General features: G+C 59.9%; 1 protein-coding gene across 8 annotated transcripts; it reads right to left on the bottom strand.

Moving 5' to 3' along the window:
* Positions 1 to 42: 42 nt before the first annotated feature.
* On the bottom strand, positions 43 to 27,903 carry FLNC (filamin C). 8 transcript variants are annotated; one of them, XM_070617643.1, is made up of 49 exons: positions 27,274 to 27,848; positions 22,627 to 22,875; positions 20,935 to 21,032; positions 20,604 to 20,754; positions 20,390 to 20,508; positions 20,103 to 20,180; positions 19,734 to 19,896; positions 19,359 to 19,559; positions 18,914 to 18,976; positions 17,866 to 18,003; positions 17,361 to 17,487; positions 17,072 to 17,208; positions 16,651 to 16,844; positions 16,445 to 16,558; positions 15,665 to 15,808; positions 15,311 to 15,434; positions 14,982 to 15,142; positions 14,684 to 14,774; positions 14,425 to 14,594; positions 14,095 to 14,212; positions 13,738 to 14,000; positions 12,747 to 13,344; positions 11,870 to 12,043; positions 11,601 to 11,763; positions 11,157 to 11,317; positions 10,238 to 10,405; positions 10,034 to 10,157; positions 9,728 to 9,884; positions 9,463 to 9,652; positions 9,260 to 9,283; positions 8,900 to 9,147; positions 8,370 to 8,450; positions 7,956 to 8,055; positions 7,503 to 7,643; positions 7,072 to 7,200; positions 6,804 to 6,977; positions 5,994 to 6,155; positions 5,700 to 5,903; positions 5,090 to 5,242; positions 4,875 to 4,997; positions 4,501 to 4,743; positions 4,058 to 4,327; positions 3,819 to 3,956; positions 3,413 to 3,528; positions 2,592 to 2,724; positions 2,324 to 2,500; positions 1,913 to 2,131; positions 1,051 to 1,260; positions 43 to 922 (listed from the first exon to the last, which is right to left on the bottom strand). In XM_070617643.1, exons 1-49 carry the CDS (start codon positions 27,626 to 27,628, stop codon positions 735 to 737), a joined length of 8,226 nt encoding a protein of 2,741 aa, XP_070473744.1. In that variant the 5' UTR covers positions 27,629 to 27,848; the 3' UTR covers positions 43 to 734. The 8 variants fall into 8 exon arrangements, with proteins under 8 accessions (XP_070473744.1, XP_070473745.1, XP_070473747.1 ...); XM_070617644.1 differs by lacking the exon at positions 9,260 to 9,283; XM_070617646.1 differs by lacking the exon at positions 8,370 to 8,450 and having other exon boundaries at positions 27,274 to 27,847.
* Positions 27,904 to 27,999: the final 96 nt, after the last annotated feature.

The following is a 27,999-nucleotide window of genomic DNA, read 5'->3' as shown; positions in this document are numbered from 1 at the left end:
CACCAGCCATGGAAAGTAAACGCAAAGGAACAGCCAAGCCTCTGCGACAGGCCGCACTTTATTTGGAGTTTTCCACCTAAGTGGCTCCCAGCTGAGTCGCATGACATGTGCAAAAGTCCCCCCAGAAAGCTGGGCCTCGCAGTGTGTAAAAAAGGCCCCCAGTGGGGCAGAGCTGTGCAACCATAAAAAAAGAGAAGTCAGTCCCCCAGGAGCCTAGCTGGGGCGGAGGATAAATCACCCCCGGCTGGGCCACGTGCCGATGCTGCCACTGGTTCTGGGTCTGTTTTCTTCTCTGATTGTGCTTGCTTTTCCAAGTCCTTAACACTCTGGGGTTGTGGCCACAGAGGGGCCAGACACAGTCCTCAGCGGCAAGGAGTATGGCCGGCGGTGCGGTTTGAGGGTAACCTCTCTCACACACACAGACGCCCCCACACATGTGCTCCCCCACTGGCCTCAGCCCATCAGAAAACTCAGGGCTTCCCTGGCCCCCCTAACCCCCCGGCCACCCTCACATCACATTTGAGGGGAGGCACACTGCCCTGAGACAGACAAGGCCCTCCGCCCCCGGGGGGCACAGCAGGGTGGGGAGGCTGTGCCTTCATTTCACACCCCAAGGCAGGTGTTTGTGGTAACTGATTCTGCAAGTGTGCATCTGGGTGTGGCACATTTGTGTGTGTGTGTGAGTGTGTTTGGCCAGAGGTGGGGATCAAGGCTGGGGGAGGCACTTCTGGGATTCAGGGCACATTGACTTTGAAGGGGCTTCCGGGGACACTTTCGTCGCCCCACTTGACGATGAGGATGTAGTCTCCTTTCTCCTTGACGGTGTAGGTGACGTTGTACACCCGGTTCCCCATGTGCTTCACATACACCTCCTCACAGGGGGTCTTGGGCCCGTGCACACCCACCATCATCATGTTGGTGCCTGGAGGGGGCGGCAGTGAGAGACAGGCTCACACCAGGGGCCCTGGGCCCCCGCCAGTCCCTACCCCACCCCCATGTTCTTGCACACTTGCCCACCCTGGGAGGCTGCCCCTCTCCCCCTCAGCATGCCTGCTTTGCTGCAGTCCACGGTGAAGGAGTTCTTCTGGCCCACAAAGGCCTGGGACAGCCCGGGGCCCCGCGTCACCACCTTGCTGGCATCCGAGGAGAACTTGGGGATGGAGCTGTAGCTGGAGCCCCGGCTTGAGGATGACTTGGTCACAGTCTCCACCAGAACCGTGGATGTTTCGTGAAGGCTGTGGCCTCCCGATAGCCGGGGACCTGAGGGACAGAGAGGAGTGGCCATGAGCTGGGTCAGAGGCCTGCCCTTCCCTAGGCAGCAGGCCCTTGGCCAGCACTGACACTCCCGTGGGACTCAGGGTCCCGGGCCACGTTCCCTTCCTCAGCTGTGGCATCCTAGGAGAGGCACCCTATTCCAAATGAGCTTGGGCTCCGGGCTCCAGGGCAGGCTTATCCTGAGGTCTGGGGCCTCTGATGGCTCCATCCCTCGCCCCACAGGCTTTGTCTGGGAACTCAAGCCACAGGATAAGAGTCTTGCTTTAGAAAGGAACATGCATCCAACTAATCCTTCATGCGGCTTCCAAAAGGACAGCTTGCTAAATATTTACTGAGCTCTGTCTTCTGGGAGGCTGGAGGGCAGAAAGCTAAGCTAAAGCTTGGGGAGCCACCGCAGGGGACAGATTAATCAACTGATGGACAAAAATAAAGAGGAAACATTTGGTTTTTAAAAATAATTCTTCACAACTCCACAGAACGGTGTGTTACGTAAAGCCAGGCCCACCTTATTCCTGATAACTTGTCCATGATGTTTGAGGCAGACTGTGACCCGGATGTGAATGGCCACTGGAGCCATCCAGGATGGGCTGGGCTGCAGGCTGGACTGGAGGGACCTTCTCCCACTTGGGGCACTCACCTGTGACTTTGGCCTTGAAGGGGCTGCCCACGATGTGCTGCGGGCCACCATACTTGATGGCGATGAGGTAGTTGCCAGGGGCCATGGGAGTGTAAGTGACCACGTGGCCCTCAGGACATTCCCGACAGTCCAGCTGCACCTTGGAGGGGCCATCGATGGTGACAGACAAGGCCCCTGAGCCCGCGTTCAGGGTGTTGACAATGAACTCTGATGATACACCTGGGGGCCAGAGGTAGCAAGGCTGTAGGAAGGAAGGTCTTGGGGCCTAAAGCTGGGATGGGCCAGGCCCCAGGCTCCCCGGAGCAGGCCTCTGTGAGGACTCATGAGTACCACCCCTACCTCTGGGCAGAGTAGTACAGGACTGCAGGCTGAGCAACCCACTGTTCACCCCTCCCCAGCCCCAGCACTCACCTGTAGTGCCTCCCTCCAGCCCGGGACCATAGGCTGACACCAAGCCTGGGTCCCCAGCTTGGCTCTGCTCCCCAACACGGATCTTGAAGGGACTGCCAGGGATGTGGGCACCGTTGAACTTGACATCGATGGAGTGGACGCCATTCTCGTGGGGGATGAAGCGGATGGTGTGCTTGTCTGAGGGGCAGAGGGTTGGTGGGTGAGTTTGTCTTCCCCCCTCCACTTCCCAGAAGCACGGCAGGGGTGGGCAGGGGCAGGGCCAGCTCACCACTGTCCAGCTCGGAGACGTAGCACTCCTCCACCGCACCCGAGGGCGTGTGCACCCTAGCATCGATCACGCCCCGCGCACCATTCAGCTGCACCGCAAAGGACGCTGGCTGGTTCACCTTGAGCCCCGTCTCCTGCGCAGACCATGGAGGGTGCTCAGACTCCTGGGAGGGTCTGGCGCGCTCCTCTGCAACTGGGCACTGCTCTTACTGTATGCCCAGCCCGGAGGCTCCCACCTCTCACCCCCACTGTGGCTCCTGCCGCCAGCCCAGCTCTAGGACGCTCTCAACAAGGCTGCAGAGGGAGGCGGGGGCTGGGTTATGGCCCCGGCATGCATCTGCTGGGAGGGGGGGCCACCTGGCTGTGCTGGGCACAGTGGGGTTGAGAGATGATGTGCCCTTTCCCGGCTGAGGAGGTAAGACCCAGACACTGTAAAGCGAGCCTGACGGTAGAGAAGCCAGTGCTAAGATGGTGCTGTGAGGAAGAAAAAGGAGTGTGGCCTGGACTGGCCTGGGGTCGCTCCATGGAGGAGGTGGGCCGATGGGGAGGCACTGGGGGAGGTGAAGATGAACCTGGGGATGGGGCATTGAGCTCAGTTCTAGGGTGGGATGGGGAGAGAGGCACAGGGACTCCTGAGGCTGGTAAGACTGCTCTGAGGGGCACCTAGAAGGGGACATGGAGCCCCCTGCTATACAGCAGTGAGGGAGCGGGGACATCTCACTGGCCCTTCCAAGATCACTGCTCAGCCCTACATGGGCCTACCATTATTGACTCCTGCCCATGTCTCAGAGTGGCAGAGGGGCCCCACTCCCTGGCACACACCTGGAGGCTGGTGACAGTGAGGCGGCGAGCATCGTCTGAGAGGGAGGCCACAGGCACCACAAAGGGGCTGTCTGGGATGTGCTCATCATTGAACTTGATGGAGACCTCATAGTCACCTGGGGAGGGGAAGCCAGTCAGCATAGGCCCCAGGATGAGGGTCAGCAGGGGGGAACCACCCCTACCCCAGCCTCATCCCAGGACAGGCTCCTTGGGTCAGGGCTCAGCTCTGGAGACAGACATGCATTCCCAGCGGTGTGGGGTGGAGGAAGATGGGGCAGAGAAAGAGCAGAGGCCTGGGTGAAGAGTCAGTTCTGTAGCCCCAACCACCTCCTGCCTGGTTGGTGAGCAGAGACCCAGTCTGGAAGGTCAGGCAGGTCCAGCCCTCATCCCTATTGTGGACACTCACCTGGTTCCTGGACAACATAGGAGACCCCACAGGAGCCGTCTTTGCGGTCCTCAAATGCAATCTCTGCCTTGCTGGGACCCTCCACAGCAATCGACAGGCCCCCGGCACCTGCTTCTCGGGTCCAGATGCTGAACTCAGCTGGACACAGGGAAGTGGGGCAGAGGTGGCTCTTCAGGACCATTGCCCATCCTGCTAGCTGCCCTGCCCCCATCCCTCCCTCCTCACTACCTGTCCCTCACCTGGCACGCCAGCCACACCTCGCTCCAGCCCTGTGCCTCCAGCCCGCACCTTGTGGGCACCACCTTCACCCAGTGGCCCCACAGTGAACTGAAAGGGGCTGCCGGGCACGTGCTGGCCACGGTACTTGACAGTGACAGTATGGGGCCCCATCTCCTGGGGCACAAAGCGCACGCTGTATGCACTGTCCTCCCCCTCGACGATCTCTGCGGCTTCTGTCTTGCCCGATGGGCTGGTCACCTGTGCGGTCATGTCTTGAGAGCTGGCCTCACCTGCAGGGGGTGGGGACTGTCAGGGTGACACTGGGACTGCTCCCGGCCCTGGACCTTCCCTCCCTCCTCAGTAAAACTGCCTCTTCCACTCAGACCAGCCCTGGCTGGCTGACAGCACTCTCCCCAGCCCAGCCTCCCTGTGAGGTCCCTGGCCCTAGCCCAGCCCTGCTCACCCTCCTGCTGCCGAGAGATGCTGCCAAAGGAGCCCAGGCGTTCGCGGCCCAGGAAGTCCCCGAAGACCGCGGGGAAGGGGTCTCCGCCAACCTGGGTGGACTCCTCCACCCGCACCTCACGCTTGGTTTCTCCGCCCCGGGTCTTGCTGATCTCCGTGCGCTCTGTGCGGGTGTACGTGTGGCTGCTGCGCGTGAAGGTGCGTGTCAGGCGCTCCTGGGCAGACACCATCTGGAACCAGTTCCCTGTGGGACACAGGGAGCCAGGGAGAGGAGGGAGGTGAAAAATGAGCAAGCAGGACAGAGACCCCTCGGGGCAGGCTCTCCACAGGCCCTCCCCAACGCCCTGCCCTGCCCAGGCTCCTCCTGGCTCACACCTGGGATCTTGAGGTTGAGGTCACAGGTGCTGCCAATGGTGGCGATGGAAGGTGCCTGCCTGCGCCGGGTGATGCTTTCCTTCATGCGGCCCTCACCGGTAACCTTCACAGTGAAGGGGCTTCCTGTAGGGGGAGAAAGGGCCGGTCAGGCATCTCACACTGCCCGCCTCCAGCCTCCAGACCTCTCCCTGCCCAGCCACAGCCCAGAGCCTTACCTGGCACATGCTTGTCAGCAAACTTGATGTTGATGATGTAGGTGCCGGGTTCAGTGGGGCAGTAGGTGACTTTGCATGTGCCATCCTCCATGTCCTCACAGTTGATGTCCACCTTGCTAGGGCCTTCAATACTCAGCCCCAGGCCCCCATAACCTGGCAGGAAACAAGGGACACATTTCCCTCAGTCCCTGCCACCCACTACAACTCTGCTCTCCCCTCCCCAAACTGCGGCTCTGTTCAGAATGGGCACCCAAGGTGTATAGTAACCACTAACGAAAGATAGATCAGCAGGAGGAGAGGGTGTGAGCAAGGCACTGGCCCAGAGGGCCAGGAATAGGTAATCTGGAAAATTCCCTAAGGTAGGCCTCTTGGGTTCCAGTGAGCCAGGGAGAGGCAGAAACTCAGGACAGCTGAGCTTTCTCTTGAAAGTGAGAGAACCGACACGAGGACATTCACTTTCCCCTACATGGGCCCCAGAATGTGAATCCCAACAGAGACTGGGCCAGGACGTTCAGGGCAGAGGCTTTGGCCAAGGGGTTGCTGGGCAGGAAAGGACAAGTCCTCACTGGAGGCATTAGCGGAAATGAGGGGTCTCTGGGGCAAGAAGCACCTGCATTACGAGTGTCCACGATGAACTCCGCCACCTGGAAGGTTTGTCCCTCGGACAGGCCCTTGCCCCAGACCCGCACCTTGCTAGCGTCCCCGATCTCAGAAGGCCCCACCAGGATCTTGAAGGGGCTATTGGTGACGTGCTTCCCACTCTTGCGCACGCTCACCACATGCTCCCCAACTTCCTTGGGGGTGAAGGAGATGCCTGTGGAGGAGAGGGGATCAGTCATAGAGCCCTGGGCCTGGCAGAGCATCCCTTGGGCTCCTCTCAGGCCTCCAGAGGCCCCACACTTACCAATGTGCCGGTTGGGCAGGCGCTTCAGCAGGCAGGGCTCCTCGTTGCCCGAGGGGGCACGGATGCTGGCGGTCAGCAGGCTCAGGTCACTCTCGGTGATCTTCAGTGACACATCCGTGGAGGTGCCCACGTTTAGCTGTGACGTCCTCATCGAGTCATCGCCTGGTGGGGGAGATGGGGTACCGGGCAGTTGTGACTCCAGGGTGGCCCTACCCTCCTGGGGCTCAGGAAACCTCCTGGCAGACCCTGCTGGACTCAACAGACTGGGGACCACTCACAGGCAGAGAGGCCCAAGGCCTGGGAGAGCACAGTCTTCATTCACATGTTAGCTGCCAAGGATTATGGAGAGGCCCAGCACCCCAACTGCCCTGTGGATGCCTCAGTCCTGAATGGGTTAAATCCCTAATTTGTGTTTTTTAATCCTGAGTCACATAGTTTCTTGGAAACAAAACAGTAGATTGGACCAGACAACAGAGACCCCTTACTGGCTGTATGGCTCTGATCAAGTTGCTTACCTCCCTGGGCCTACTGGTTTCCTCAGCTATCAAAAAGGATAATCAATACCCTAACTTTGCAGGCATTACTTTGAAGACAAATGAGATGATGTGTTTCAAAGCATGGGGGGTGGCTGGCTGTGTCTCACCTGCTAGAGAGATAGAGTGTTCTCAATCTTTATCCAAAAATGGTCCCTTCCATCTCGAAGGGCCCCTACCCTAATGCTCCAGGGTGACTTGAACATGCTGGGCTTATACATTTGTCGTGTGCTGGGGGAGTGTGTCATAGGCTGTATGTGCCCACACATTCACCCACCTGTGATCTTGGCTGTGAAGGGGCTCCCCGGGATGTGCTTGTCATCAAAGCGCACGATGATGCTGTAGTCTCCAGGCGCTGTGGGTAGGTAGGACACCGTGCAGGTGCCATCCTTGTTGTCCTTGCAGGTGATCTCTGCTTTGGACGGGCCCTCCACGGCCAGTGACAGACCCCCTGTAGGTGGAGATGGGGCTGAGATCAGAGGTCCTGCCCTCACTCTTGCCCCTGGCTGGCCCCTACCCCAGCGCCCTGCCTACAGCTCTCTCACCTTCCCCAGCATCCTTGGTGACAATGGTGAAGGTGGCCGGCTTGTTGACCATGCCATGGCTCAGGCCTGGCCCGTAGGCACTGACATGGCGGCTGTTGATGGCATCCACATAGAACTGCAGGGGGCTCCCTGCGGGGTGGACAGAGAAAGGGGGCTGGGTCAAGAGTGAGGACTGGGGCTGCCTGAGCCCAACTTGGCCCCCAGCACCTTCCAGCAGCCTCCCTGCTGAGCCTTACATCTCTGCCATAGGGGTCTGCATAATGGAAGTCTATCAGCCTCCCTAGTGCCTCACATGATGTCTGCACATAGCAGGCGCTCAATAAATGTTTGTTGAAAGAAGGAAGGCAAGAATGAAGTTGCTATGGGCTCCACTCAGCTCAGCTCAACTCAGCTCAGCCCAGCCCAGCCCAGCCCAGCCAGACCCGACTCACCAGGGATGTGGTTGCCATCATACTTGATCCCCATCTGGTGCAGGCCTTTCTCAGTGGGCGCGTACCTCACTGTGATGGTGCCATCCTTGTTGTCGGTGATATTGGGCCGGGCAGTTTTCCCAGAGGGCATCCGTACCTCCCCTGCCAAGCAGACACAGTTATGTGGGGGACTCTGGTTTCTCCTACTTCAACCCACCTGCTGCCCCAGGCTCCCAGTCCTGTGTGGTTCTGTTTCCACCCCAGAGGTTAGGCACCTCGAGCAGTGAAAAGAACCCTGAACTGGGAGACAGAAGGCTTGAATCTGAGTTCCAGCTCTGCCCAACTTGCTGTGTGACCTTGGGTAGCTCGTTTCCCCTCTCTGGGCCCCAGTTTTCATCTCTAAGACAAGGGGCTGGACCTTGAAGAAGGTGTCCTCCCTCTGAGCCCTCATGCCTCAGGGCCCCAGGGCAGTACCTGTGAGCTCCCCTTTCTGCACGGTGAAGGGGATGACCAGGTTGAAGGGCCTCAACATAGACTCCATTGGCTCCACAGGCACCACTGGCTCCTCTGTGGCCTGTGACAGGTGAAAGGGAATAGTCATTGGCTGGGGAAGGCCTGAGGAGCTTGGCCTGAGCCATGACTGAAGTCAGAGAAAGTGAGAAAAGAACAAGGTGGTTAATGGTGAAATCAGAGGGCAAGACAGGCGTGTCAGCTGCAAGAAAAGAGGTGCTGTGCCAGCTCAGGATTCATCTGCCCAGCCTGTCCCCCACCTCCTCCACAAGATGGCCCCGAAACCATGCCCCAGCCTTAGCTGCTGAGGGCTAGGGGAAGAAATGAAGGAAGAGGAGGAGCAGGACGAGGTCTCGCCCAGGTGGGTGGCAGCAGTACCCAGTGTGTGGGGTAGGCGCTGGGCCGGTGCAGCTGCAACACGTCAGAGGGCTCCTCCACGTGGGGCATGGGGTCACACGCCTGGGAGGCAAGGCATGGGAGAGCACAGGATGTGGCAGGCCAGTACACACCAGCTTGAGTGACAGGAAGCTGACTCAGAGAATGACCCAGGGACCCCCAACCCTGGGCTACCCACAGGGCAGGATGGATATCTTGGGTGCTTTACCCTCTGGAGGGCTTCATCGTCCTGCAGGGCCAACGGGGGAGATGTGTGGGGACAGTGGGCCCGAGGGCCAGGGAGGAACATGGCAAGTTCCTCCAGAGAACTGACCAACTGCCAGAGGGCCCAGAGGAGGGCTGTGCTCACCTCCCAGGCTGGGAGGCTGTGCGGAAAGCAAGGGCTTGACTCAAGCAGTTGGCCCAGAATTCACCAGATGTAGGGACAGGTCCTAGGATTCTTTGCTGCCCCTAGGAGGGCCTGGGCCCACCTCCCCAGCCACCCTCTAGCCTGGCTGCAGCGTGGAACTTACCAGCACATGGAAGGGACTGTTGGGGATGTGCTCGCCTCCAAAGCGGATGGTGATGACGTACTTGCCCGGCTCGGGCGCTGTGTAGTAGATGTCAAAGGTACCGTCATGGTTCTCAACCACGTCCACGTCGAGCTCTGCCCCATCCGGCGTGGACACTGTGCATGTTACCTTCCCCTTGCCTGCTGCCTTGGCGTCCACTGTGATCACCGTCTCCTCCCCGATCTGGATGCGGGGGCCTAGGCAGGCACCTGCCACACGGAAGAGCCTGGTCAGGGGTCCGTGGGGGCTGTGCCCAGCTTCCCTCCATTCCCAGCTGCCCCCACCATCTCAGCCCACAGCAAGAAGAGAAAGGGCACTCACCCAGGCCATGGCCTCCAATGGACACTGGAAATAGAGAAGAGTGTGAGGCCATGCAGCGCTCAGGAGTGGGGATGGGGGCAGGGGAGGTGGGAGGGGAGGGCTTTCTGACCAACAGTCCCCTGGGGACTGGGCCAGGGACCTGGAAGAGCTGTGAGGGCTGCTGGATGGTGAGCAGGGGCAGAGGAAGCGGGGTGGGAGCCCACCTGTGACGAGGCACTTGCTGGCGTCCCCAGTGGGCAGGGCATGGATGCGGAAGGGTGAGTAGGGGATCTCGTCACCGCCGTACTTGATGGTGATGGTGTACCGGCCACTCATGTCTGGCAGGTAGGACACGGTGTATGTGCCATCCCCATTGTCTCGGATGTTGGCCTTCTTGGGCTTACCCTCGGGGTCCTAGGGGAGAAGCAGAGGTCAAGCCCTGCCTGTGGGCAGAGCCTGATGTGGGAGGTGGGCTGCACATGGACTCACCAGGATCTGGACGGTAAGCAAGCCCTCACCAGCATCCCGGGCATCGATGGTGAACTCCACAGGCAGACTGGCAGGGATGCCAGCGGCGTTGAGGCCAGGGCCACTGGCCCGCACCTTGCTGGCATCATGGGCTGGAAGCACCTTGATCTTGAAGGGGCTTTAGGGGCAGAAGGGATAGACAGTTGGCCAGGGGGTCGGAGTGGGGGAACGATCTCATTTGGGGCCTGGAATCCTCCCCGTAGACATGAGCAGGGTAGGAGTGCCCTAGAGCTCAGCACAGCATGGGAGCCCAAAGCTGGGCCTCACCTGCGTGGCACTTCCTGGTCGGCATACTTGACGGCTACCGTGTATGGACCATCAGTGGCCGGGGTGTAGTGGACAGCATGGGTGCCATCTCCATTGTCACGTATCTCCACAGGCTCAGCCACACCTGGGCAAGGGGAGCAGGGTCAGCAGAGCCTCCTGGCACCCTGTCCCGCCTCCCTCCACCCTGCCCCAGCTATCCCATACCTGTGGGGCCCAGCACAGCCACCTGCAGGGGGGCCCGGCCAGCCTGGCTGCAGTCCACCGTGAAGGTCTGGGGTACCCGGGCCCTGACACCGGCCCCCAGCCCTGGTCCTGAGCATTTCACTTTCCCGGGGTCCACCACATCCTTCACTGGCACCCGGAACGGGCTCCCTGTAAGGAGAAGGACATCAGCCCCTACCCACCTGCCTGAGAGGATCTCTCTGACACTGAGGAACCAGGAAGAAGAGGCCTTCCCCACTTTGGAATGCCCCAGGGAGGCCAGACCAACATGTGCAAATGTTTAGGAACTTGCTAACAAAACATAAACAAGGATAAATAAACTTGGCTGCAGACTGAGGCTGGGCAAATCTCATTTGAGCCACAGCCCTGGAATAAGGCCTTCCTAAGTTAAGAAAATGTTAAAAATGGGATATTTTCAAAAGAATGCATTTTTGACAGTATGAAATTAGGAAAGTTAAGGGGGGAAAAATATCCAATTTCAGCAGGCCCAAGTTACGCAATAACTGAAGCTGTGACCTGCCCAGCAGCCTGGCCCAGCAGGAGAGCAGGGGAGTTCTTTGCTTTGTAGACGGAGAGAGCAAGCACGAGGCTGTCCTCACTGAGCCAGGGAGAGCGGCCTGGACTGTGTCTGAGTGACCGAACCCATGAAGTCTGGCACTCCAGGCAAAGGACCAGGAGGCCAGCATTGGGCCTCTGGGAATGAACCGGAGCACCCACTGCCCTGCCTCTTGGCCACAGCCTCGGAACCCACACGTGCCTCCTATGCGTCCCCCGCTGGCTGGACTTGCACCCATCCAGTTCTAGGAATGAATTTCCATATCCCACTTCCTTGTAGTTTCCCTCTCACTGAGCGAGCATCCTGCTGCCCTCCCTGAGCCCCCCACCCACCCTCTCTGCACACCTGGGATGGGCCGCCCCCCAAAGGTGATATTGACGTCATAGTCTCCAGGGGTGAAGGGGATGTACTCTACGGTGCAGCTGCCATCCTTGTTGTCTTTGCAGGACATCTTGGCTTCCGAGGGGCCCTCGATGGCTAGGCCTAGGCCCCCAGTGCCTGCTCCCCTGCAAGACGACACCCATCAGCTCCACTACGACAAGTGAGTGGGGATGGAGGAACAGCTGAACGGGGCTGAGGGGAAGGAGGGAAGGCCAATGAGGGTGTGGCTGAGGAGGGATGAGCCACAGGGGCTGATCTGAGACACTAGGGTAGGTTTGTTCCTGGGTCACCTTTGAGAGGTGATGGGGTGGGGATGAGGCACACACAGAAGGACAAAGGGGGAGAGCAAGCGGCTGGGATTGGGGTGGCCACAGTGTCAGGGTCAAGGTTAGGAAAGTGGGAGGATACCTGGTCTCCACAGTGAAGCGGTTGGCCTTGTTGACCAAGCCACCCTCCAGGCCTGGTCCATAGGCCCGAACACGCGTGGGGTCACAGCCCTCGGTCACACCCACTCGGAAGGGACTCTTGGGCACAGCTACGTCATCATACAGCACCTCCACCAAATGTACGCCTGGAAGCCGGCCACACGGAAAGTCAGGGTGTGCGCGGCCCCAGCACCCTCCTGCCCTGAGAATGCTGTGATCAGATCCCCCATCCCCGCCCAGCCGGCCCCTCACCCTCTTCATAGGCTGTGTATTGCACTCGGTAGGTGCCATCCCCGTTGTCCGTCACGTAGGTGTCCGTCTTAGCACCCGAGGGGTTGAGCACACGAGCCGTCACATGGTTCCCACCTGTGGCTGTTAGGGATCTTGCATCCACAGTGAACTCAGTGGTCACCTCACGCAGGACACCTGGGTCCCAGGAGAAGAGAGCTCAGCATGGGCTGGGATCAACCTTCACACAGTTGCTCACCCCTCTTTTCGTCTCCCCGACTCCAAGGCTGCTCTTCCTTTCCACTGACTGCTTCCTAGCGTGAGCCAGGCCACCCTCTGCACCCCTGTGAGCTCCAGGCCCTGTCTCCCACAGCCCCTGCCTTTGCTCGCTTCACCATATGGTGACATTCTGTTCACGTCAGTTGCCCCACCAGGCTGAGGGCCGCTCATGGGTGAGTCTGGGTCTTACGTCCCTCGCCCACCCTCATGCCTAACCCAGGGTCTGGCCCCCAGCAGGTGATCCACTCTCATTTACTGAATGGAGCTGAGCTGTCTCCTGGCTCTCGTCACCCCCTACCCCAAAGCTTTCCCTCTGCACTGCCTAGAGCAGGGTTCTTAGCTTTCTCAGATCAGGGACCCCTTAAGCTAATGAAAGTTAAGAATCTCCCCAGAAACATGTCCATGGGCAGATGCAATTGTGTCACAAGAGCAGAGACAAAGCTCCACGCCCCGCCTGCACCCTTGGCTGCTTCTCTGGGGTGTCTGAGCCCTAAGGACGCCAGGGCTGTCCCCAAGTCCTCCCTTCAGACTATGGTGCTCTGCTAAGCACTCAGGCTTGCTTCCGTCCCTTCTGCTGCCTCCCCTGGCTCCCTGACGGGCTCCTGGCTCCTCTCTCACTCACCGTGCGGCTCCACACCAGGCCCCGAGACCTTGACTCCACTGGTGTCGATAGCGGGCTGCACATGGACGCGGGTGGGGAATTTGGGTACGGGGTGCCCACCGTACTTGATGGTAATAGTGTAGGTGCCGGGGAAGGCGGGGCTGTAGGTGATGTGGTAGGTGCCGTCAGCATTGTTGTGGATCAGCACCTCGGCCTTGACGCCAGCGTCTGACAGGATCTCGATGGTCAGCTCAGCCTCGCCCGCCTCCGAGCAGTCCACAGTGAAGGTGGCTGCCTCACCAGCCTTGCCACGCTCCAGGCCTGGCCCACTGGCCCGCACCTTGCTCGGGTCGAACACGGGCCGGATGGTAGCCTTGAAGGGTGAGCCGGGGATGTGGGCTTCGGCGAACAGGATGTTGATGGTGTACTCGCCCGGCTCCGTGGGCAGGTAGCTGACCGCACATGAGCCATCACCATTGTCCTGGCACTCGATCTTGGCCTCACAGGGGCCCTCCACAGTCAGCCCCAGGCCACCGGTGCCAGCCCCCTTGGTGTCGATGGAGAACGGCGCTGGGCTGCCTACCAGCCCACCCTTGAGACCAGGGCCATAAGCACAAACCTAGAGGGAAGAGCAGGTATGTGAGTTCCCTACACTTGGCCTCACCCGTGCTTGGCCTTCATGGCCCCCCACCCAGCCAGGCATCTTCAACTGTAGCAGCTACTACAGACTGAGGCCCTATAACAATTCCAGGTGCAGAAACGGAAGCAGAGAGATTAAATAATTTGTCCCAGTTAGTAGACTTGGGATTCAAGCCCAGGTCTGATCCAAGGCCAGGTTCTTACTAACTAAGCTGTCTCAAAAGGAGGTCCTGGGGTGGGGGATCGCCCTGGCCCTGGGTCCTTGGCTGTGCCCACTCCAGGACATAAGGCCCTCTGACCTCTGCCCCTGTGACTCATCCATCTTCCCTACAAGCCCCTAACTCCCAGCTCCCATCAGCTTCTATCTCCTCACCTTGGAGGGGTCGGGGGGCAGGACACCCTCCACAGTGAAGGGGCTGCCAGGTACCGGGTGGCCGTCGTAGGTAATGTCCACCTTGTAGGGACCCTCCTCAGGAGGCATGTAGCGCACAGCCTGGGCTTCAGCTCCGCCCCCAGGCTCCAGCTTGCAGGGGATCGGTCGTCGGGAGGGTGAGGTCATCCGCACATCCAGCTGGCCCTGACCACCAGCCCCTCGTGTGTTCACAGAGAATGCCTGTTCTTGCCCCACAGCCACCTCTGCATAGGAGGCAAGGGACACCGTGAGCAGAGGCTTCAGCCTACCCCCTCCTCCAACACCCCTCACTCCAAGGGCAGCTCTTGCCCCACTTACTACTGTTGAGGCCTTGAACTTTGACTTTGCTGAGGTCCAGCGGAGGTGCCACATTCACCACAAAGGGACTCTTGGGGACGGGGTCCCCACCATAGGTCACTGTCACTGCCATGTTGCCCTAATGGATTCAACAGGAGGTCAGAACTAGGTTGCTTAGACAGCCTGGCAACATGCCCTTGGTCAGTGTGGACCTAGGCTCAGAGATCCACAGCCAGAGAGGATGGGAGGCAGGAAAGGGGCCAAGATCCAGAACTGGCCCTATGTGAGGAAGGAGACCCAGGACCCCCATCAGCCAGGACAGGCAGGGGCATGGGAGGGGGCAGAGCCCACCTGCTGGACGGCGGTGTACTTGACGGTATAGGAGTAGTCGTGGTTGTCGATGATCTCAAAGTCCCGCACAGCCTCACCCTTGCCGGCCCCGGCAAAGTGCACGTCCAGCTTAGCCTTGCCAGCTCCCTTGGTCAGCACCGTGAAGTGAGTGGGCTTCCCAACTTCTACACCTGGGGAGCCCACCCAGAGACAGTGGTGAGGGCCTGGCAGCCACCTAGCGCAAACCCCAGCCCAGCCCAGCCCCTGCCCAGACACCTACCTGTGCGGTTCAGCCCAGGGCCCTCAGCCTTGACCTTGCTGGCATCATGGGATGGGTCCACCTTGATGTGGAAGGGGCTGGCAGGGATCTCCTGCATGGAGAAAAGGCTTCGTCATGGTGGACAAGGGCAGTCTCTGAAAGAGCCCCTTTTTTTTCTTCTGAGGCATGCTCCCCACACACAGGAACGTGCTCAGTCAATGGCTGTGGAATTGTCCCCAGATGACAGCATCTCAAGCTGCTGGTTTAGAATTGGGAGGTGTAGGCCGCTAGTGAGTATCAAAAGCTGAGGGCAGGGTACCTGGTTGGCAAACAGCACCATGATGGTGTAGCGGCCGGCCCCTGGGGGTGTGTACTTGACTGTGAAGGTGTCATTGTCATTCTTGATGATGTCAAAGTCAATGTCAGCCTCTGCGGGGCCCACCACGCCGGGGGCGCACTTGATGCCAATGCTCACATCGCCTGAGGGTAGGCAGACAGGAGGCCATGAGATGGGGGCTCAACAACCTGCCCCACCTGAGCAGTCCCACTAGAGCTCTGCCAGGAAACAGCTCTGCCAGGAGTACTAGCCCTACCCACCCAGACCCCGCCCCAGGCCCCGTCTCCTACTCCCCCGCCTGGCTGGTGCACCTTGCCCCGCCTCGCTGCAGTCCACGGTGAAATAGGTGGGCTCGTTGGCCTTGAGGCCCGTCTTCTCCACGCCAGGGCCGTACACCTTCACTTTCTCAGGGTGACTGCCCTCTCCCACGTTTACCTGTGGGAAGGGGTCAATGCTCAGCATGGTGCCCCTCCCTCAAAGCCCATCCTCTTCCCCAGCACTAGGCGCCTCAGCCTTAATGGGATCAATCTTAGCTCCTTCGTGGGGGCCTTGAGGTGGGGAGCAGTGACCAGGGCCCAGCGACAGCCGACATCTCCTGCATAGGGCTTCACCCTCCCTCTGGGACCCCTGGGCAGTGGGCACCAGGCAGGGTTCAGAGGACGCACCCGGAAGGGGCTCTTGGGCACGTTGACACCTCCCCAAGAGATGATGATGGTGTGTTTAATGGGCTTGGTGGGCACGTAGGAGCAGCGGAAGATGCCGTTGCCAGTGGTGAAGACGTTGATGTCGATAGGGCAGCCGTCGGCGTCCTGTGGGCATCATCCGAGCAAGGTACTTAGAGCACTCTGGCCTTCTCAGAGCACCGACGCCCTCTGCTGGCTTGGGGCTGTCCTCCCTACCCACCGCCAACACCCAGCGCCCCAACCGCCATAGACCTCAGGCCACACAGCCTAGTGCTCTGCGTTCTGGTGGCCAGGGCGCACCCTGGGAGCCAGGAGACAGGGCTCTAGGCCGTCTGCATGGCCTGGTCTCCCAGCCTAGGTCTCTGAAATATGTTGGCAGGGGGGAGGCTGGGCTAAATCAATCTTCCTCAAATTGAATGATGAAGCTTTTAAAGAATTAGATACTTTTGGACCCAAGAATATGTTCATTAACCTCTAGGGATCAAGGGACGCCAGTCTGAGAAACTGACCTGGGAATCCAATGTCTTATTCAATCAAACCATCTTTTAACTACAAATTATTAGTATAAAAATACGTTTTTGGTAAAATATGTTTTTAAGATTATTATCAGTAAGAAAACAAAATTTCAAGTTTTCCATAGTTCTTATGGACCCACAAGAATCAGTTTTATGATGCCCAGAGGCCCCTCTTCTAATCTACCCCCACCCTCTCAGGGTCCCTGCCTAGGGCAGTGAGGGGCAGTGGGATTAGGCAATGCCCCACCTGGGCATAGAGCTTCAGGTCTCCCTTGCCAGCTGCAGAGGCATCAATGGTGAACTCCGCAGGCTTGTCCACGATGCAGCCAGTGGGCTCCAGGCCAGGCCCAAAGGCCTTCACCTGTGCAGGAGCAAGAGAGGAGGGCTGGGTTGGGGACTGGAGGAGGCGCTGCTCACCCCATCCCGGATAGTGTGCAGGAGCCGGGACCACACCTTGTCCGGGAAGCAGTCAGGTGGGGCTGGCTGGATGTGGGCAATGAAGGGCGAGTCTCGGATGTCCTCATCATCGCAGATGACATGCACGGCGTACTCCCCGGGCTCAGTGGGCCAGTACCGTACATCGCAGGAGCCATCCCCCTTGTCATCACACTCGATCTTGGCCTGTGAAGGCCCCTCAATGGAGAAGCCTAGGTGCAAGGTGGGGAGGGTGAGAGGGCACAAGAGGCAGCCTGGACATTCAGATAGGTCCCCCATCACTCCCACAACACCCCACCCCAGGTGTCCCCATGTACCATCTCCCTGTCTCATCTGGACACTCCCTAGCATTCCTGCCTCTTGTCCCCTAGTCACTCCCCAGTGTCCCTCCATCACACCACTCCCCAGCATTCCCACCTGCTGCCACCCGGCCACTTACCCAGTGTCCCCACCTCCGTGCCAATGGCCTCCACCACAAAGTCAGCTGACTTGCCCACCTGGCCAGTTTCCAAACCAGGCCCCCAGGCCCGTACCTTCTGCGCTCCTGCCTCTGGGCTCACCTGTACCTCAAAGGGACTGGGCAAAGAGGGAGCTGATGTCAGTACTGTTGGTGTGCCCCTGCCAGAGGGACCCCTCCTCTCTTCCCTCAGAGTCCCAGGTAGCCCCTCTCCCACCTCCCACCCTGTGAGGGCCCAGACAGGAAGGCATGCGGGGAGCGTGATGCTTACCTGCGGGGGATGGCATAGCCGCCCCACGTGATGGTCACCACATACTTCCCAGGCACCACAGGGTAGTACTCACACTCGAACACACCGTCCCCAGCCTCTCGCACCTTCACCAGCTCCTCTGTGCCCTCTGAGGAGATGTGGGAAGTAGGGGGATCAAAGGTCTGCAAGTCCCAGCTCCTCAACCCCCTCAGGGAACCCTTGGGATCCAGGCCTAGCCTGAGGGCAGTGCTGCTGGTGGGCAGGGACCACACGTCATCCCTGTGCATAGCAGCCCAGTATAGCATGTAGGGCAGAGAGGGTCATTCCCAGCTTACAGACTGAGAAACTGAGGCAGAGAAGAGATAATGTGCCTGAGGTCCCAGGGGACTTCTGGTCAGTGTCTCTTTGGAGTCTCCCCAGCAGGGAGTGGTGCTAGCTGTCACTGCCCTGAGGGAGTCAGAACCACTGGCCAAATTCCCTCCCTGTTCCCTGATCCCCACCACTGGCCCTGGGCCCTGGCACTCACTTGGCCCCTTGACTGTGACCTTGAGCTCTCCGCTGCCAGCGCCCTTGGTGAACACCTTGAAGTCAGCCACCTCTTTCACCCGCACACCCTTGGGCTGCAGGCCCCGCCCAGAGGCGCGGCAGGCATTGGGGTTACAGGCTGGGGGGAAGAGGAGAGGGGAGGTTGGGGGTACTGAGCGGCCCTGGACAGAGCCTCAGCCCCTCACCACTTCACTATGCACAGTCTTCCTGACCCCCTCACAGGCACAGGCCACAGTCTCATGCAACCCTCCCATGTGCTCCTTGGTGTCCCCAACAAAACTAGGGCTGCTGGGAGCCATGCTGGGCAGGGAGCTGGCCACAGCCCCCCTCAATCAGGCTGGTCACAAGAAACCTTTCCTGCTTGGCTTCTCAGAGTCACTCTTGCTTGGGACAAAGGCATGGCAGAGCCTGGGCAGAGAGTGGAGTGAAGAGAGGGAAAGCCCCTTCACCCACCCCAAGGCCATCCACCTAGAGCCATTTGAGCCTTCTCAGAGCCCCCATAGCAGCTTTAGGAAGTAAGTCATGCCACAAAACACTCAGCAACGCCATGGAACCAGAGATAGTCCATATAACATGAAGCCTGCCACAGATCACAGGCAATGCATGGAAATCAGCCTGCCACAGAACACCTGCCACAGAACACCGCCACAGAACACCGCCAGTGGCAATGAACCCAGACCTTGCTACTGAACGCAGGCCAAAGAACAGTGATCTCAGCCTGCCACGGAACACATAAAATGGCATGGAACCCATGGAGTGCCACAAAACAGGCGATGACACGTAATCCAGGCCCACAACGGGACACAGGCAATGGCACGGAACCTAGACCTCATCACATAAATCATCAGGCAAGTGGCAAAGAAACTGGATCTGCAATGAACACAGACAATGGCGTGGAACCTGGGGCCTGTCACAGAATGCCACGGAAGGGGGAACGATTCCACACCACCTGGGCCATGCCACACAGCACAGGTGAGGCCAGTCAGCTATGGCCATGCCTGGCCCCGCCTTCGCTGGAGAGTACTAACGTGGCACCACTCTCTTGGCCTGGTGGACGATGGGCACGGAAGGGGCGAGCGGTGGCAAGGGCTCTGAGTGGCAGGGAGAGAACCAAGTCGGGGGAGTCACCACCTGAGGGTCTGGCATATGAGTGCTCACCATATACACCCCAACCCGTGTGGCCCTGTTGCTTCCCCCTCAACCCTTCCAAGGTGGCACCTGTCTAGTATCCTTCACTGTGGTCTCCTGACCCTTCTCAGGGGGTAGGGGGAGGAGAGACGACCAGGACATCTCTCCAGAGCCCCACCCTCTAGCTGTTCCTTCTGCCTGTTTTAAACCTTCAGCTGGCTCCCCATCTGCCCCTGAATTTAGTGCTTTGTTTCCCATAAATCCTCAGACCCGGAATTGGTGACAATTCTCTCTGCGTCCTGGCCTCGGCGAGGGTGATTGTGAGGATGGGTGAAGATCCTTTACCTTCTGCCACATGGACGGGGAAAGGACTGCGGGTGATGGGGGCACCAGCGAAGGCCACATGCACTGTGTGGGGCCCCTCCATCACAGGCCTGTATGTGCAGCGGAACGTGCTGTCGCCCTTGTCCTCCAGGGCCACCTCCACTGTGTCCCGCCGGCCCTGCGGGTCCACGATCACCACGGCAACATCACCAGTGCCGGCCCCTACCACAGACAAAGGACATCAGCCCCTGCTCTGGACACACACAGCTGCTTGGGGCTCCCTCACCCTGAGACCACCCACCCTCTGGCTGGGACCTCTGCCCGAGTCTCCCATCCACACTGCCCATGCACAGTCAGGGGCTGCCTGCCTGACAGCCCCCTGGGCCCCATCCTTACCTGCAGTGTAGATGTCAAAGTAGGTAGGTTTGTTGGCCACATTGCCCACAGGCTCCAGGCCAGGGCCACGGGCTGACACCTTGTTGGCATCCCCAAGGGCCATGCCCACATTCACCTCAAAGGGGCTGCGTTCGATGTTCTGGCCAGCAAAGAGCACAGTCACCTGGGGGTCAGGGGTCAAAGGTTAGCTTCTAGGGGAGAGCAATTCTGAGAGGGAGTAAAGGGGCAGAGCACAGCCAAGGAGGGTGAGAGGTGGGTGGCTAGTGCCCCGGGGCGGGGCAGAGTGCCAGCTGAGAGAGGGGTCCACACAGCCAGAGCCAAGGATGTGAATGGAATGGGTAGCCCAGGGGCGGACCTGTAGGCAGATACCTTGTGCAACCCAGCAACCTTAGGCACGTAGGAGACAGCATAGGTGCGGTCCTTGTCATTGTTGGGAACCACCTTGGCCTATTGGGAAGGGAAAAGATTGGAAGTCACAGTGGCTGTAGCCACTCTTGACCCCACAGTGCCTGGCGGCCCCCGTGGTGAAGCCTCCCCCAGTCTCTAGCATAGCAGGTGGCTCTGGCAGCCATCTCCAGGCCATTCCTCTTGTTGGCCTGTGGTCTCTGGTTCCAAACCCACACTAATCCCTCTTATCCCCAGCAGCCTCTCCATACCTCCTCGGTGTGGCCCTCAGGATCCTCAATGTAGACCAGCACCTCGCCCACACCGGCATCCACCGTCTGCACGGTGAAGTGGGCAGGCTGCAGCACGGTGTTGCCCTGGGGCTCAATGCCTGAGGGGCAGAAGGCAGAGCCACATTACTTAGGGAGATCTATCCCAGCATGTGCCCAGCTGCCTGGGGAGGGCTGACAGGGGCTCAACACATACCAGGCCCATAGGCAATGGCCTTCTTGGGGTTCAGCTGCTTGGAGCGAACAGGGGCACCAGGTTTGAGCTTGGCCTTGGGGAACTGGGACAGGTAGGTCATGACAGAATGCTCATCTACATTGGGGTCCACAATCTCCTCGGGGGCAATCACCTGCCACAGGGAGGAACAGAGTTACAAGGTGCCCTCCTTAACTGGCAACTCTGGTTCTCATTCACATCCTGACCAGGTTCCTGATAGACCCAACCCCCACCCTTGGCCCTCCAGCCCCTATACTGTCCACCCACCCCGAGCACCCACTTGGGGCACCCATTTGCCCCAGAGCAAGGGTACCTGGGGCACCCCGAGCCAGTCGTCCGCCTGCTGCATGGCCTCCCGGGCGTTCTCCACAGGCTGGTTGGGATCCCAGGCCTCCCAGTCAGGGCAGAGGCCTGGAGAGACGGTGGAGGGAGACGATGATCAGAGGAAAGCAGTCAGCCAGAATGCAGAGCATTTGTCATCCAACACCCTCACAGGCTGTGGAGTCACACCCCCTCCCACGCAGCTCTAGGCCCCTAACCAGCCAGGTTCCTGCTGACCCCTGATATTATGGCCCATCAGCTGGGATGCCCATCACTCTTTAGAGGCACGGCAGCCCTGCGTAGCACCAACAATGAGGCCTTTCTGCCCTGGCTGACGCAGCCTGGCACCAGCCCTGCCAGCCGGCCTCCTGCCTGCCCAGGCCCCAGCACAGACCCTGGACACCAGACCCCTGTGAGGACACCCCCAGACCCCTCCTGCCTCATTCCAGCTGCCTCGAGGGCAGGAGAGGAGGTGAGAGTCCCTGCCACATACGCCTCAGACCCATCCCCGAGGTCTCCTCAGAGCTGCCCTCAAGTCCTAGATCTCTAAGCCCTTCCCACATCCACCTGAGGGCATGACCCCCTCTCCTTCCTAACTGCCCACTTGGGGAAAGTAAGGATCGAAGAGCCTGTTAGGAGAGGATGGGCTCCCCTCTGTGGCACCCAGAACCCAGCCCTCCTAACAGAGGTAATGCTGAGGCAGCCCCAGATCACTCCTGCGGAGGGGTGCAGGGGTGAGGGGGTGCTTGGTCCAGGCCAGAGCTGGAGGAGGGGGCGATGCTCCATAGCGGGGAGGGGGCCGGCTCAAAGGCTGGAATCCATGACTGGCCGGAACAGCTGAGCTCACTGCTGGCAGCCGCATCAGCTACGGGCAATGGCTCAGCAGCCGGGAATGCTTCCCAGGCAGCGGCGCCCCCGCCTCCCACCCCCTGCTCTCCAGCTGACCCTGGGCTGAGGGAGGACTCTCCCAAGGGGCCATGACTCCCCAGAGGCAGAGCTGACCCACCCTGCGGGGAAGACCTATCTTCTCAGGAGGTGAGGGTCACAGGGTCGGGCTCCAGCCTGCGAAGCCTCAGTCTCCTTAGGGCCCTGAGCTGCCCCACTGACCAGGCCAGGACCTATGTTGAGAGAGGGCAGGACTGGGTCATCTGCCACTGGGCAGTGCCACACCAGCCTCAGGCCACATCATCCTGGGCCTCAGCCCCTTCTCAAAGCTGTCCCAGCGTCTCACAAAGAAGAGCCTTCTCAGGGTCTAACTCCTCGCCTTCTTGCTACCAGTCCCACCGCATCTCCTTCCTCTTGGCTGAGCAGAAGTGGTACCCATGTGACAAAACAGGAAATTCATGGAGCAAGGATTCGAGGCCCTGGGCTCTGGTTCAGTTCTGCCAGGGAAGCTGTGTGGTCTTGGACAAGTCCCTGGCCCTCTCTGGATCTCAGTGTCTTTGTTTGTAAAACAAGGGGTTCTAAACCTTTTCTCGCCACTGCAGGATCTGGCATACCCAACAGGAAGGGTCTGACTCCAGCAGTGATTCTCAGCTGGAGCAGGGGGCAAGCCCCACAGGTGGTCCTCATCCCCTAGCCCTAAGATATGCATTCTGATAACCACAGGCCTCAGTACCACCAGCTCATCCCAGCTCTCCTTTCCAGGCCAAGGGCTCCATGGCAGGCCTGCTAGCCCACTCACCAGGGGCACAGTTGTCCACCAGGGCACCCAGAGCTTTGCCATCCTGCCAGTCGCGGTTGAAGTTAGTGATGGGCAGCTGGGGCACCTTGTTCTGGATCCAGCCAAGCAGACGCTGCTTGGGCGTCTGTTTGCGGGCATCTTCATCATCCTCATCTTCCCACATGGGCATGGAGATGGAGTAGTGCAGGATCAACGTCCAGATCAGCCCCAGGATCAGCTTCAGGTTCCCATCCACGATGGCCTTGCTGTCTGCAGAGCAGAGGGAACAAACTGGGCTCAGGGGGACCCCACGCTCTGCTGCCCAGACCCCTCTGCCCCCACAGCCCCCTCCCTCCCCTCCCCAGTTCCTGAGGCAGCTGCTAGAGAGCTGGGGTCAGGCCTCCTACCTCTGGAACCCACCTGCTTCTCTTCCTCCCAAATTCTCTCCCTCCTGCAAGGCCCAGCCCAGAGGCCACCTCTTTTATGAACCCTGGAGTGAGGCTGCTTCCCATTGTGCTCCTGTAGCGGGTACTTGCACCTCTGTCACAACACTCAAGGGGGCTTCCTATCCCTCCTATTGGGCTGTAGGCATCCATGCAATTATCTAGGATTGGAAGCCTCTTGGGGGGAGACACTGTTTTGTTTCATTTTTCAGCAGTTTTTTTGAGGTATGCTTGACATACCACGAACTGCGCGTATTAGAGAGTACAACTGGATAGGCGTGGACCATATGCAAATACCCATAAAGCCATCGCCACAAGTCAAGATAATAAACCTATCTATCCGTCCCCTAAGTTTTCTTGTGTGTACCCCTTGGTGATCCCTCCTCCACTTCTGCTTGTCCCCCCTTCCCAGGCAACAACTGATCTGCGCTCGGTCACCATAGATGAGTTTGCGTTTTCTAGACTTTTACATAAATAGAATCATACAGTATGCACTCTTTTCTGGTCTGGCTTCTTTCACTCTAGACACTGGATTTTCTCTCTCTAGACTCAGAGCCTAGAACTTAGTAGGGTCTCAATAAATACTGGTGGAATGAATGAATATTTTAAAAACTGAAGTCGGAGAGGAGTAGGACCAACCTGGTTCCAGCCAAATTCTTCTCGGGACGCCATAAAAGGCTTTTGGAACAAAGTTCTGGGAGGAGGATGGGGGTACGGTGCATGCTCCGTTAAGGCTTGAAAATCATGTTTTCAAATGCTGGGGGCCAGCAGGATTTCACAAGAGCCAGGAGAAATGTCACCCACGTGGACTCAAGTCTCAGGAGGTGAGGCTCTGCCCATTCCCTCCTCTGAGGAATACGATGGACCAGAACGAGTTCCCTAAGATTTAGGGGGCCTAGTTCCCCTTTAACAGCCAGAAAGAAATATCCAGGAGCCGGGGGTGGCCTAGAGTATAGATCTTTGGAAACCAGCTTATTTGTAATGGACAAGCAGGCCTTAAATCCATCAGCTTCCTGGAGCACTGCTTTCAGGAGGCTGGGAGGGGATGGAAGACTCGGCCTTGTTTACTGATGTTGCCAGAGAGATGGGAAAGGGTGGGGCTGGAGGGGCCGCCTTACACATCTTTTCCTGCCCGCTCTAGATCTTGGGGGATGGGCTGCATTAGGAGACCGAGGGTTGGGGAACCCTAGAATCCCCCATCCACCCCCACCTGCCCCCAGGAGGGCAAATCTCAGTCTTTCTGTCCTTCTGGCCTTGGGCTCTGGTCCCCTTGGCTCCCCCCACCCACTTTCACTGATTCATCCTTCCTTCCCCAGCAGCTCCCCAGCCCTCCTCCTCTCCCCCTGGCTCCACTGCAGCACAATGGTTTGGCAGCTTTCAGATTCCATGACACACTCACTCCCAGCCTCCCGGTGCAGTGCTTTCTCTCTCAAACACACAGGGCCACAACACTTTCACACAGTCTTGACACCCGGTGCCCCACAGCCTCTCACGACCCTGACAGCCTCCAAAGCTGGTGCTCACACACTCAGAAGTGCTTCTTGAAAACTGGAGCCAGATCCCTGGGCGGGAGGCCTTGAGGCTGCTGGGGTGGAGGTGGGAGGGCTGGTGGGGGGTCATTCATATTTGCTGCAGAGAGAGGTCTCTCCCCGGCAACTGGCCCTGGGCCAGACAGCAAGTGGTCTGGTGCAGCCAGGGGCAGGAGAGGGGCGGGCCCAGAGTCCCACTCTGGTAGCAATGACCTTCCTCTCCCTTACCCGCCTCAGAGGGTAGGTAGAGGAGGGGAGGTCAGCTCAAGCCCAGCTTCCTCTCTCACACCCCATGAGCCACCACTTCTCTGTCTGCCTAGGGATACCCCCAAAGGAGTGGGAGGAGCCGACAGCCAGTCTCTGAGGCCACCCCAGGCCTCAAGTGGAGGGGGAGGAGAGAGGGCCAAGAGAGGGAGGTGCCGGGACAGCTGCTGCCCCCTCCAGCCCCTCCCTCGGCTGCTGGCTCAAGGAGAAGGAATAGCAACTGGGGAACAGCTGCGGGACAGAGCTGCCTCACAAGCCTCTTTGTTCCGAGGGGCTGAGGGGGTGGTAGGGGCCGGGACAGGGATAGAGGGGTAAGAAGGGCACGCAGCTCCTCAGCCCAGGCTGAGTACCCTCTCCTTCAGGTGGACTTCTCAGCTTCTACTCTACTCCTAGATATGGAAGTGGGGAGTCTTTCCGACCCCCCTCCCAAGTGCCCAGATGCTCAGTTTCAGTCCAGAGACAATACCCAGAGGAGGCCCCCTAAGCAGCCCCTTCCCACCTCAAGTGGGACAGAGGGAACTAGAGGAAGCAGGATGCTGCTTCTGGCGAGGAACCCCTTTACATGTTGTCAGGGTCAGGCAGCCCCTGCCGCCTGTGCCCCCTCCCCTCCAGCCTCAGCCTCGGCCCAGCAGCTGAATTGCTGACAGCTTATCTCATCAGCGCGAGTGAGCCACTTGGCCCAAATGGGGAATGGCTCCCCTTCCTCTCAGCGGGAACCGAGGAGCTTCCCTCCCGCCCCTAAACCAGCTTTTGCTTCTTCCCCCGCTACTCTGAGCCGGCCCCTCCACAGTTGAGCCAAGGGGCTGGAGCCAGGCACCGCCATGGGGGAGGGGAGAGGTGCGTGCAGGAAGGATGAGGCCTGGAGAGGGGCTGAGTGCCCCCACAGCCGGGAGGGGAGGGGAAGGCTGAGTAGTTTCCTATAAAGTCTTGGTGAGGCCCTGGCTCTCCCCTTGGAGACCCCACCTGGGACAGTCAGTCCTGTCTGTCAAATCCAAGCGTGCAGGGGGATGACAGCCCCAGGGCTGACTGTGTCTGACCCCCCCTCCACACACACACACACACACACACACACACTCCCACTCAGAGCCCTCTGCCCCACTACACATACCAGGGCCCCCTCCCCCATCCCCTGTCCTCAGGCTTGTCCTTCTGGAAAGCTCAGAGACATCTGCTGTGTCACGGAGGCAGGGCTATTTCCAGGCCAGAGAGGGTGGGGTGGGGGGGCAGTACTGGAGCAGGAGGAGGTAAGGCCCAGAGAGGGGACTGGACAGGGCAAAGGGCCCTGGACTGACCTCAGCTGCTAATTCAGGAGGCCTAGCGATGCCCTGGGGGAGAGTGGGGGTGGACAGACATTCAATTATCTGGAGAAGTTTCTGGGGCAGCCTAGTGGGGGAGGCACCTGACCCCATGTGAAACTCCTCTCCTGTGGCCCTAGGGTGCATCCCCCGAAAGGCCTCTCTGGTAAATCACAGCAGGACTCTTAGGAGCTCAGCAGACGGGTAGGGGGTCTTCCCCAAGCCCCCAGCCTGCAGAGACGACTGCAGGGCAGTGAGGAGAGGGGCAGCCTCTCGCCACTGGGAGCCCACCCTCTGCTCCTCGGCTCTCTAGCCTAGAGTACCTCCCCACCCCCACCCAACACTGACACACCTTCCAAATCTGGTTACACTCAATGACTTCCTCCCTTCTACAGGCTTCCCCTCCCTCCCCTCAGCCCGGACCGTTAGCTGCAGCCAATCCCGGCTTAGGGGGTGGGTTGGGGCCAGGCGCGGACGAGCGGGAGCCCCCTCCCGGGAGGCTGAAGCGGGAGGAGGACAGGCAGGGGTTAAGGCTCCCTGCGCTCGCTCAGTGCCTTTTTAGGTTTCTGAGGCTGGGCGCTGCCTGCCCCGGCCCCCGGGCCTGAACCCAGCTGCTGAGCACATGCCTGCCCCGCCACCAACTCTCCCTCTACTCAGAGCCCTTGGATCAGGCCGTGGTTGGGACCTGCCTTCAGCACGCTCCTCCCCTGTGGAGGTGCTGGGAGGCTGGGAAGCCATTTGCTTTGTCTTGGGGGGAGATGCCCCCAGCAATCACCAACGGGCACTGACCCTGTCCTCTCAAGCATGGGCTGGGTTGCCCGATGGCAGCAAAGGGGACAACGAGTAGAGGCGGGTTGGTGGGAGTGGGTAGGGGGAGGCTGAAGCTGGAGGACTCAAGAACAGTAAGGTCTGGTCCCCCGGCCCCCTCCGGGATGCTGGCTCTCCTGAGCGGGGTGTGAAGGCAGCGCCCGCGTGGCCTGCGTCAGAGGGCGGGAGAGCCGGGCCAGGGTCCTCTCCCTGCGCCGGGCGCCGCGCTCTGCCCTCTCTCAGCTCCCCGCGCCCATCGAGCACCTGTGTCCCCTGCCCCACGGGCCAGCCCAGCCCCGGGGCACTCTCGCCCTCCCCGCCCGCACTGACCGATGGACACAAGCTTGATGTGCTCGCGCTCGAGGAACTCGAGGGCCACGGACACGTTCTCCAGCTTCATCTGGCGGAAGTTGGGACGCGGGTGGAACTTGCGATACATGCGCTTCTGGCTGAGCACCTCGAGCAGCGCGATGAGGCGCAGCCCGTCGCTGAGGTCTCGCTGCAGGTCGGTCAGGCGCTTGCCCACGCACTTGAGGTGCTCGTTGCACCAGCGCGTGAACGTGTTCTGCTGGATCTTCTTCCACGGCGCGTCCTCCGCCAGGTCCTTCTCCGTGGACGGCATGTCGTCCGCCTCGTCGCCCAGGCCGAGGCCCGCGGGCTCCGAGTAGCCGCTGTTGTTCATCATGCTGGGGCTGGGGCGCGGGCTGGCTTGGCTGGGCTGGGCGCTCTTGGGGCGCTGTCGGGGCGCGACGACGGGGCTCGCAACTCTGCGCTGCGCTGCTCTCAACTTCTCTCGCGCCCGGGCTGGCGGGTCTCGGCGGGCCTCCTCGGCTCCTCGGCGGCGCGCTCTCTCTCCCTCCGGGGGCGGAGCGGTGCTGGGGAAGTGCGGGCTGGGCCGGGGCGGGGGGTTTAAGAAGCCCCCGGGCCGCGCCCCCCCCCGCCGCGCCCGCGGCCCCCGGGTCCACGTCAGAGCGCCGGCCTCCCAGGAATGCCGCCCGGGCCGCGGGTGGGGGCCGCGCCGCCTGGCCGCCCCGCCTCCTCCTCCCCTCCCCCACG

This window comes from Equus przewalskii, chromosome 4 (assembly GCF_037783145.1).
Source record: "Equus przewalskii isolate Varuska chromosome 4, EquPr2, whole genome shotgun sequence".
Lineage (NCBI taxonomy): Eukaryota > Metazoa > Chordata > Mammalia > Perissodactyla > Equidae > Equus > Equus przewalskii.
Note: the sequence above shows the minus strand (reverse complement) of the source record. Positions and strands in the feature narration are given on the sequence as shown.